The sequence below is a fragment of the Plutella xylostella genome, chromosome 20, assembly GCF_932276165.1.
Source record: "Plutella xylostella chromosome 20, ilPluXylo3.1, whole genome shotgun sequence".
Classification (NCBI taxonomy): Eukaryota; Metazoa; Arthropoda; class Insecta; order Lepidoptera; family Plutellidae; genus Plutella; species Plutella xylostella.
This window is the reverse complement of record NC_064000.1, coordinates 8,311,909-8,323,529: the sequence shown is the minus strand read 5'-3', so window position 1 is coordinate 8,323,529 and position 11,621 is coordinate 8,311,909. Positions and strand designations below refer to the sequence as shown.

Genomic DNA, 11,621 nt, shown 5'->3' with positions numbered 1-11,621 from the left:
CTGAATAAATATACAATATAATACAATCCGAGTACAAATATTTGTTTTTAAACAAATATATGAACCGGAGATCGTCGGCACAGCAGTGGTCCCTAGCCAATACACCATTCGGTCGTCAAATGAGTAATTAACCACTTTGAAGATTGGAGTTTTAGAGTGCAATAGCTATATTTTACAACTAAGACAAAATCACTTTAATTTAACAATTTACTTTCAGGTTTGAAACAAATTCTGAAGAAATCCCGAAACTTTACAAACCGGGAATGTGCCCTAAAGCGGGCGAAAACGATCAATTCACTTGTGAAAAGGTAGAGTACCTTATTTAGATGCCTTCTACCTGCCTATTGTTATATTTTTTATTTACAATAAAATTTTAAACTACAATAATGAATTGTATATTAGAATAGAAAGTAAATATGGTTTGTACCACACTTATCTGCATCTACAATAGCCGTCTCAACAATCGATTTCATTGATTGACTTAACAATTTAATAAAGTTTTCATGTCACACATTAATTATTCCTCTCTCTCTCTCCTCATATTTTTATTTTATTTTATAATATTTGGAGAACTTACACAATATGAACATATCAGGTAAACAGCTACTAGCCGATTACAAGTTCCCACATATGGTTCCAATGGTAAGGCATGCATTCTAGAACCCATCTCTTCGCTATTCAGCGCTGAGACCGGTTCCAGAACTCAATCCTTAGTTAATTATACCTAGGCGTTACACGACACCAGCTGTAACACACACTAATACTAAAACACTAATATCTGTACTTAATAAATACAACCAGTTAACTAAAACTAGATAAGATAATTAGGTACTTAGACTGACTTAAATTATACATCTAACCCCTCTCTCTCTCTCTCTCTCCGCAGTGTAGCGAAGTGTTCTCTTCGCACATGACCCTCCGGATGCACTCCGGCCGCGTCCACGGGCGCCGCGGGCCGCAGCAGCGCTACATCTGCGAGATATGCGGCGCCGCGCTCGCTGTCAGTATTGAAAGAAAGAAAACACACTTATTATTTAATAATAATTTATTTGCCAATATTTGGGTTACAATTAAATTTGTAAGACATATCAGTTACGTTACAAGTTGGCTATTTCAATTTATAGGTGACATAAAAGGTGACAGCCATTGCCTATAATAGGAATAGACCTGTGCTATAGACACTGGCTTCCACTCCTCAGGAACTAGCAGCCATATATGACTTATTATAACAGAATTTTGGTGTCTTAGGCTATAATAGTATACACAGAAAAAAAAATATCCTAACTAATATTATAAATGCGAAAGTAACGGTGTCTGTCTGTCTGTCTTTTACTCTTTCACGCCAAAACTACGGAACGGATTTGTATGAAATTTGGTATGCATATGGTCTAGACCCTGGGAAAGAACATAGGCTACTTTTTATACCGGAATTCCCACGGGGCAACTTTTTAAGGCGAAGCGAAGCTCGCGGGAACAGCTAGTTATTATTAAAGTCTTTATTGCACATACGAGTAGTACCTAAATTGGTTGGTACCTTTGGTGATGTTGAAAAAGTGATTGGTAGTGCTTAAGGCTATGACGATAGAAGATGGTCTATATTGAGTACACACTTATTTGGTGTGGGTGTTCACGCACCTCTCTTTCTCTATCTCTTGCATTGTAGCGGAGTGTTCTTTCTCTCTCTGCGCAGTGTAGCGAAGTATTCTCTACTGCAGTGGTACATCTGCGAGATATGCGGCGCAGCGCTTGCTATTAGTCTACACTGTGGAGAGAGAGAAAGAGACAAAGAGAGAGGAGAGGAGATACACACACTCGGTATCTCCGTAGTGTAGCGAAATGTTATCTCTCTCTTGCAGTATAGCGAAGTGTTCACTATCTCTCTCTCCGCAGTTTAGCGAAGTTTTCTCTCTCTTTCTCCGCAGTGTAGTGAAGTGTTCGTTACTGAAGCGGTACAACTGCGAGATAGGCGTTGACGGAAATAGCGGGGTGTTATAAGTTTGACGTGTCTGTGTCTATCTGTCTGTGACAGCGTAGCTTCCAAGCGGCTTATCTTATCCGATTTTAGTTTTATAAATAAATAAATAAATATGTGGGGACATCTCACACACGGCCATCCGACCCCAAGCTAGGCAGAACCTGTGTTATGGGTGTCGGACAGCTGATATATCTACACAAATACATAGATAGATAGATACTAAATATAAATATCAACACCCAAGACCCGAGAACAAATATCAGTGTTTAAACAAATATCTGCCCCAGCCGGGAATCGAACCCGGGACCTTCGGCTCAGTAGTCAGGGTCACTAACCACTACGCCATTCGGTCGTCAAACGTCGTTTTGTTTGTTTAGGGTCATAGGTAATGTTACCCGAGAGTTCTTAGTAAGAGCTATATTTAATAAAAATCGGCATCGCCTATTTCAAAAAGTCCTAAGCAACAAAACTTATTCAAAATTTTATTAGCCGCTGAACTTTGACCACTTTTGCAATATTCTTTGTACTAGTTTCTTAATTTCAGAGATTTCTGGCAGTGAATGATTGTTACCTAATAATATTATTATTATTATATTGTGTCGCTACCATCTCGGGACCATGGGGTCCCGGGCATTTGGAAGGCGTGCATGGGGCCGAAGCCAACATGTAGAGGCCCGTTTGACAACATTAATCTATATGAAATGTGACACAAACCGCGAATTTTCCCTGTTTAGACCTGGTTTCTCATGATTCTGTTAGTTACAGTCTCAATAACGGATTTGCTGACGACGCGTTTAAGGATTATTACCCTTGTTAACTGGATGAGTCCCACGACGAAAATCTAACAGACCATTCATAAATCCAGCATTATGTGTATCATTCACTCATTTCCCTCACACTTCACTCAATATTCTGTCATATTCATTGAAATTTGTTGTCTATGTCTCTGTGATTTCAAACAACCTCAAACAACCAAACTTTTTGGTTTTGAGGTTGCCATGGTTACTATTTCTACCGAGGTTGTTTTTTGACATCCGTCATTGAAAATAATATTATTACGCCATGCCCTTTGAAAAACAATACAACGAACAAGATGGAGTGTCGGTGCAAAAGAAACTTCTCGGGAAATAACATATCAATTTCTAAGTAAGGTCTTTTTTTTTAATATTTTGTTAGAAGATTTTTCACTTAATTCAATAGTTCTCATTAAGTCATTAGGTTTAACTTCTTGAATCTACCTCTGTGGTCTAGTGGTAGAAGCTCAGCTTCATCACCCAGGGATCCCGGGTTCGATTTCCAGGTAGGGCCATCAATTTGTGTTTCTATATTGCGGTTCCAAGTTAGGTTAGGACATTAAATTTAAACTTTTATCTCGGTTTGACATTATATAAAACCCAGACAGTATTTCGCTTATTTTTTTATGTCACACAACATCTAGTTCGTATATTGTTTATCAAAGGCTCTGTTCATTTTTCCATCTTGAATCTTGACAGAATGAGTGACAAGTAAACAACCCGTTGCCTGGTTACCGGTCTTAACCAAGTCTTAGCGGAACCCCACAGCAGCAATCAAGTTTATAACCCGATCAAGGGAGTTAACCCCGTGATTTAGCATGGTGGGACACTCACTAACCTTAACGGTCCAAAATGTAACCTAACCGAGGTATTTTTAACCTAACCGAATGGTGTGAAATTAGGCCTTAGACCTGGTTTTTCATGATTCTGTTAGTTACAGTCACAATAACGAATTTGCTGACGACGCGTTTAAGGATTATTACCCTTGTTAATTGGATGAGTCCCATGACGAAAATCTAATAGACCATTCATAAATCAAGCATAATGTGAATCATTCACTCACACTTCATTCAATATTCTGTCATATTCATTGAAATTGGTGTCTATGTCTCTATAATATCAAACAAACTCAAACAATCAAACTTTTTGGTTTTGAGGTTGCCATGGTTACTATTTCTATCGAGGTTGTTTTTTGACATCCGTCATTGAAAATAATATCATTACGGCATGCCCTTTGAAAAACAATACAACGAACTAAATGGAGTGTCAGTGCAAAAGAAAGGACTCAACAAATAACACCTCAATTTCTAACTAAGGTCTTATATTAAAATATTTTGTTAGAAGATTTTTCACTTAATTCAATAGTTCTCATTAAGTCATTAGGTTTAACTTCTTATATCTATTTCTGTGGTCTAGTGGTAGAAGCTCAGCTTCATCACCCAGGGATCCCGGGTTCGATTTCCAGGTAGGGCCATCAATTTGTGTTTCTATATTGCGGTTCCAAGTTAGGTTAGGACATTAAATTTAAACTTTTATCTCGGTTTGACATTATATAAAACCCAGACAGTATTTCGCTTATTTTTTTATGTCACACAACATCTAGTTCGTATATTGTTTATCAAAGGCTCTGTTCATTTTTCCATCTTGAATCTTGACAGAATGAGTGACAAGTAAACAACCCGTTGCCTGGTTACCGGTCTTAACCAAGTCTTAGCGGAACCCCACAGCAGCAATCAAGTTTATAACCCGATCAAGGGAGTTAACCCCGTAATTTAGCATGGTGGGACACTCACTAACCTTAACGGTCCAAAATGTAACCAAACCGAGGTATTTTTAACCTAACCGAATGGTGTGAAATTAGGCCTTAGACCTGGTTTTTCATGATTCTGTTAGTTACAGTCACAATAACGAATTTGCTGACGACGCGTTTAAGGATTATTACCCTTGTTAATTGGATGAGTCCCATGACGAAAATCTAATAGACCATTCATAAATCAAGCATTATGTGAATCATTCACTCACACTTCATTCAATATTCTGTCATATTCATTGAAATTGGTGTCTATGTCTCTATAATATCAAACAAACTCAAACAATCAAACTTTTTGGTTTTGAGGTTGCCATGGTTACTATTTCTATCGAGGTTGTTTTTTGACATCCGTCATTGAAAATAATATCATTACGGCATGCCCTTTGAAAAACAATACAACGAACTAAATGGAGTGTCAGTGCAAAAGAAAGGACTCAACAAATAACACCTCAATTTCTAACTAAGGTCTTATTTTAAAATATTTTGTTAGAAGATTTTTCACTTAATTCAATAGTTCTCATTAAGTCATTAGGTTTAACTTCTTATATCTATTTCTGTGGTCTAGTGGTAGAAGCTCAGCTTCATCACCCAGGGATCCCGGGTTCGATTTCCAGGTAGGGCCATCAATTTGTGTTTCTATATTGCGGTTCCAAGTTAGGTTAGGACATTAAATTTAAACTTTTATCTCGGTTTGACATTATATAAAATCCAGCCAGTATTTCGCTTCATTTTTTTGTCACACAACATCTAGTTCGTATATTGTTTATCAAAGGTTCTGTTCATTTTTCCATCTTGAATCTTGACAGAATGAGTGACAAGTAAATAACCCGTTGCCTGGTTACCGGTCTTAACCAAGTCTTAGCGGAACCCCACAGCAGCAATCAAGTTTATCACCCGATCAAGGGAGTTAACCCCGTGATTTAGCATGGTGGGACACTCACTAACCTTAACGGTCCAAAATGTAACCAAACCGAGGTATTTTTAACCTAACCGAATGGTGTGAAATTAGGCCTTAGACTATAGAAGTAAATCCAAGGAAAATCCCCGGTTAGTGCAGGACTATTGTAGGATACGGAGAAAACTAATAACAGGGTTATGGAAGGGGGTGCTAAATGGACTAGGTAACTAGGACTATGGAAGGACTATGGCCCCTGCCTGACCTATGTTTCACACAAATTATTATTATTTTTTCAGCCCAAAAGCATAACCCTCCACATGAGGAACCACCTCAGCGAGAAGCAGCGCGCCTTCCCGTGCGGCTCCTGCGAGAAGGTGTTCAAGAGCGCGCAGAACAGGGCCATACACGTCCGGGTGAGTCTGTGTCTGTCGAGGAACCGATAATCGGTCGTCCTTTAAAATTAAACAGTGCGGCGGTAGCTCCGTCGGGGTGCGGTGGTAGCTCAGTCGGGTAAGCGCCCGCTTCTCACGCAAGAGATGCGGATTGGAATCCCGGCGCTGACATGTACCAATGAGTTCTTTTAACTTAAGTACAATGTATAACATCGCTCTTACGGTGAAGGAAAACATCGTGAGGAAACCTGCATATCTAGATTTAGCACATCTAGATATGTGAACCCACCAACGCGCAGTGGACCAGCGTGGTGGGAAATGGTCCAAGCTTAGGAAAGCAGTTTAGACCTTGGGGATATGCACAAAGGTTCCACTCGAGAGAGCCAGGTGCAGGTACTTACACCCCCACAGAGAATAGAATAGAATAGAAACTTAAACAGTATGTCAGAGGAAGAGGTCATATGTTTAATTTTAATTAACTTTGTTGTGCAAGACACCCTTAGACAGTTTTTAAACTGCTGTCAAACACCTGATAAATCTGTAAATTTTTGTTTAAACTCTTGTAACATTATTTCAAGCTTTTTCTTGTATACATTTATATTATATAACATGATGTTATAATATTTCCATTCTCTCTCCCCCCACAGAGACACACGGGCCAGCCGAAGCCCTACGTCTGCAAGTTATGCGACAAGCGGTTCACGCAGCGACACAACATGCAAGTGCACCAAAAGTCGTGCCTCAAGCGAAGCAAGAAGACAGAAGACAAGAATACTGACGTTGGCAGCTGAATACGGTTACGTAGGGAACTAAATGCGCAAGATTTTGTTTAATCGACCGGGTTTTACGCGAACTTTGCAGCTCCGATAAAAGGTGTGCCCGTGCGAGTATCGGGACAAAAAGTTGCCCTTGTAATATTCTGATTAATAAGCAATTTTACTGTCAAATTTCATCTAAATCCGTTCAGTCGCATGTTATGCGACAAGCGGTTCACGCAGCGACACAACATGCAAGTGCACCAAAAGTCGTGCCTCAAGCGAAGCAAGAAGACACAAGACAAGAACACTGACGCTATTAGCTGAATACAGTTACTTACGGTACTAAATGCGCAACAGATTTTCTTTAATCGACTTGATTCCCCTTGCGAATTTTGGGAGAGTTGTTTTGTTATTCTTCTTCATAATCAATGTTACTGTTAATTTTAAATAAAAATCGTTCAGTCGAAACAAGGCCCAGGTGCACCTCAAATCGTGCCTCAAGCGGAGCAAGAAGACTAGCGACAAGAAGTCTCGCGATAAAAAGTAGCCTATAGAACTCAATGATAGTATTATAGATTGGTGAAATAATTGTAGGAATCAGTACAATACTTTAGTTTTCGGAGCGTATCCGATACAAAACATCAATTATTAACTGTTTTATAATCATTTTATTTACTTATATTAAGTAAGTAGAGTGGTCGGAATCTTATGAATACCGTTTAAATATACTTAATACAAACAAATTCAAACATTTAACACTTATAATTTATTATTACAATACCTGTATTCATTACATTTTTATTTTAAAAGTATATTAAAAATATTTAACACTTACATTATTTTGTACTAATGGCTCCTAAACTTAGAACGAACACAACTTAACAACAAAACCAACAATTTCACCCGAAAAGGCCACGTAAAACTGACTCATGACTATTTTCATCATCAGTTTCCACAACACCTTTACACCCTTCAGCTTTTACACAAACGAATTCATCAACAGGCTTCCCGTAGTCTTGTTTGATCATGTCGGCGGCTTTCTCTGCGATCATGACAGTTGGGGCGAACATCTTGGCACACGGCTGCACGGGAATGATGCTGGCGTCTACCACTCGCAGTCTACTGATGCCATAGACTCGGAGTCTACTGTCTACTACTCCACCTGAAAGATAAATCGCTGTGTTAAAACTAATAAAGTGGATTCAGGTATTTAGATGGTTGTTGTAGAAACTATTGGATGAATCGTGTTTTCAGACGCTTCTGAGTTTGGTTACGGAGCCGTATGTTTGACGGCCATGGAATGGATTTTGATTTGATGATGATGAGTTTGTATTAGTTAACTGAAAGTAGTGTATTGATACTATACACACCTTTATCTTTAGCAGCCATTTTGCAAGTACCCAACGGATGGAAAGTGGTCGTTACAGTTTGTTTTGCGTAGCATTTAAAATAGTCGTGACTCCCTTTCTTATACTTCGCACACTCTTTTATTCGTGGCAGTACTGCCTTAGAGCGCTCTTTTTTAAAAGGACTTGACTTCCTCAGAGTATACATTTTCTTTAGCCCTGCAACAAGTCTTTCAACATCCTCTTCTTCTTCTAAGTATCTGTGATTAATTATCGGCGCATCATTAGGGTCTGTACTCCGTAGCTTCACATAACCTTTCGATGCAGGTCTCATCAATTGTACCAAAGAAAACACGATCTGACTGGTCAAAGTGCTTGTAATAAATGCAGTAGTCAACTGCAAATTATAATTAAAGTTGACGAGGCAAAAGTAGAAGAATAATGGAGATGAAGCTCCTCCAATCAAAGTTATGTGTTGTATATCTGGGACAGAACCCTCTCCTGATAGACTGAAAGCGCCGTTAACTACAGGCAGTGGAAACGTAGTCAGATCTAGCAATGACAATGCTGACTCAACTGTCGTGAATATGTTTCTTTCACCAGTGATGACCATCGGCACGAAAGCATGATCTTGCAGATTTTGTCCAACAGGTAAATTCGCTTTAACTTGTATACCCATTGATTCTAAATCATCTTTGGGTCCAACACCTGATAATAGCAGAACTTTTGGTGTGTTATAAGTACCAGCTGATACTATCACTTCGACATTAGCAAATAATTGTATTTCTTCTCCCAAATTAACTTTTACTTTGACACCTACAGCAGTATCGTTCTCAATGATAACTTGTGTCACTAAACTGTTTTTGAGGACATACAAGTTCGGTCGACTTTTAATGGGTAGAAGATAATTTTGTGCCGTACTAGCTCTTGTTTGGTCTTTATTAATTGGAAAATCTTGAGTAGCGCTGCCCATTTGGTCGTCTCCTATAAGATCTGGGAGCGTTTTCATTCCAATTTCGGCAAATCCTTGTAGTAGTTTCGCATTATCCCTTTGAAATTGTGCATTAGCTTTATGCTCTTGAACACTTATGGGACCGTTACTACAGTGTTGTTCTGCTGTTGGTCTGTCAAAGATCTTTCTATCAATGACTCCTTCCAGTTTCTTGAAGTAATAGGTGATTTCGTCCCAGGACCAGCCTTCGTTGCCAAGGTCTCCCCATGAGTTGTAATCCGCTGGGTTTCCTCTGCAAAAGAAAGGAAAAATGTTTTTTTCGTATTTTGATTTTGAAACGGTCTTTCTAGGGTTTTTACGGTCTAAGCACCGTTCTTAAGTTCTAGCTATTTCAAACCACGCTACTCCACTGCGAGCTAGATGGACTGAATCTAGATTTCATCGTCGAGAGTCGAGACTCGACATACATAAACTCCAAAGGTAACTACTAGAAATTCAAACTCCTAGATATCTTTATTTCGTCGTGGCAAGCAGGCTCAATGTAATAAAATTATAAGTAACTAATGCTAATACATAAAAAAATATACTCTACCTTTCATAAAGCAAATGGTTGATTGAAGAACTCCCTCCCAAAGCTTTCCCGATGGTGAGAGAAGCCTTCTCCAGGTTCAACGCATGAGACGTGTCGTTGGTGCGCTCATTGAAGTAGTTCCAGTCTTCAGGAGTGTGTGCGGTGAAGGGAAACGTGCCAGGTATCTGAGGATTACAAGAACGTTAATTTATTACGATAGAAAAGGCTTCGCTGCGAGCATTCTTTCTTTTCTTAGCTTATTGGTTTCAAACACTACAGTTAGACTATTTACTTGGCTAGCTAAGATTGGCCAACCAGTTTAGTCGTTAATCACTATATAACCGGCCTGGGAGCATCAGATACGTTACTCGAGGAAGCTCCTTCTATTCTATTCTATTCTATTCTGAGAGGGGGCGAAGTTCCTGTACGTGGCTCTCTCGAGTGAAACCTTTGTACATATCCCCTTGATTTAAGCTCAGCCAGCCTAGCTCCCGAGAAAACTGGAGTAGCAAGCCTGGGTGTAGCAATAGCTGAAGAAGCTTTCATGGACTCCGATATAGGGTACAGAAACTTTCCTTCGAGCTGTTCAGTTAAAAACACATATACATATAGTGGTTAGTGACCCTGACTACTGAGCCGATGGTCCCGGGTTCGATTCCCGGCTGGGGCAGATATTTGTTTAAACACAGATATTTGTTCTCGGGTCTTGGATGTGCCCGTAAAATGGCAATAGGCCGGCCCCCTATTACATTGGGACTAACATGACACTCTGGCGAAAAGTGGGTGCAGCAATGCACCTCTGCCTACCCCGCAAGGGAGTACATTAGTACAAGGCGTGAGTGCGTGTTTTTTTTTTACATATAGTTAATGGTCTTCTAGTATAAAAAAGTACACTTACCACACTGAGCAGCGACGGATCCCCGCCAGCCTCCACAACCAGCACGCGCCAGTGCGCCACCTCGGTGAGGCGGTTGGCCAGCACCAGCCCCGCAGTGCCGCCACCAGCTATTATGAAGTCGAAGGTTTCACCATCTGAAAGTAAAGATGATATTTAAGATGATATAGGGAGACGTAAAACGGTAAAGTATGTTACTATCGGTTGAGATCCTCGCTTCGTATGCCTTCTCCTGAGCTGACGACTTCAGCCAGTTAGTGGTAGAGGGTGCCCGGTAGCGGCTGTTTCAAAAAAGGCTGGTACCCACAACTAAGGTAAAAGCTAGGGATAGAGTGTCTAGAGTGAAGAGGCTATTGCAGGCTGATGATGTATAACTCACTTTGTAATAGTATGCTGGTGGCCAAGTAGGTACTGTAGCACGATCTAACTACATCTTCGTAGCGTGTCGGTGACAAACAATCTAGGGTTTGTATGTATCTACATAGATGATGTGATGGTTGCTGTTGGTACAGTCTAGTATACATAGTAGATGATGTGCTGGTCTCTCACCTCGCACGCTAGCGGAGGGCGGCCAACTCTGCGCGGTGTAGTTGAGGGTGGCGGCCAGCAGTTGTACGGTGTGCAGGATGGTCTTGGTCGAGAACACCGGAGCCACCGGGGCCAGTGCGCCTCCTAGGAGTCCCATTGTCTAGGAGAAACAATAAGGAATACATCAGTAATCTGGAAGGTATAGATCGCAGTGTGTGCTTTGGGAGAGGCCTACGTCCAGCTGTGGACTGCTATAATAGGCTGATGATGACGATAAGTACCTACTTAAGCCGATACTAGTTAGCTGTAGCCAAATTTCATCAAAATACGTTCCGTAGTTTTTACGTGAAAGAGTTACAAATATCCATCCGTCTATAGGATTAAGATAGGATTACAAACTTTCGCGCTATAAAATACTAGTAGACAATGGCAGAGTAAAGTTATTTTTAATATGATTTTTTTTCACAAACTTACACTAATAACTTTATCACAGGCACAGAATATGATTTGGTACTGAAAATTGGCGTAGCAATCAGCCTATTTATAGTCGTTATTGCATCATTTTAGGTATTAAGTATTCATGTTTCCTTAATTTAGTAAAACAGCATCCCCAGTAGACAAACTGTTGGCCGACGACTGGCTTATCGACTACGAAGAAACATCTATACCGCAATTTAATGTAGAAAATTTCTTAGTACCTGA

General features: G+C 40.0%; 2 protein-coding genes across 2 annotated transcripts; one reads left to right on the top strand and one right to left on the bottom strand.

The window, feature by feature from the left end:
- Nucleotides 1-226: 226 nt before the first annotated feature.
- LOC125490108 (zinc finger protein 182-like) lies at nt 227-7,807 on the top strand. The gene is made up of 4 exons (XM_048628274.1): nt 227-308; nt 887-1,000; nt 5,774-5,890; nt 6,517-7,807. The coding sequence occupies exons 1-4, from the start codon at nt 264-266 to the stop codon at nt 6,658-6,660; spliced, it is 420 nt and encodes a 139-aa protein (XP_048484231.1). The 5' UTR covers nt 227-263; the 3' UTR covers nt 6,661-7,807.
- On the bottom strand, nt 7,527-10,915 carry LOC105394896 (ecdysone oxidase). The gene is made up of 5 exons (XM_048628104.1): nt 10,873-10,915; nt 10,395-10,528; nt 9,518-9,681; nt 7,998-9,217; nt 7,527-7,789 (listed from the first exon to the last, which is right to left on the bottom strand). The coding sequence occupies exons 1-5, from the start codon at nt 10,913-10,915 to the stop codon at nt 7,527-7,529; spliced, it is 1,824 nt and encodes a 607-aa protein (XP_048484061.1).
- Between the last annotated feature and the right edge of the window lie 706 nt (nt 10,916-11,621).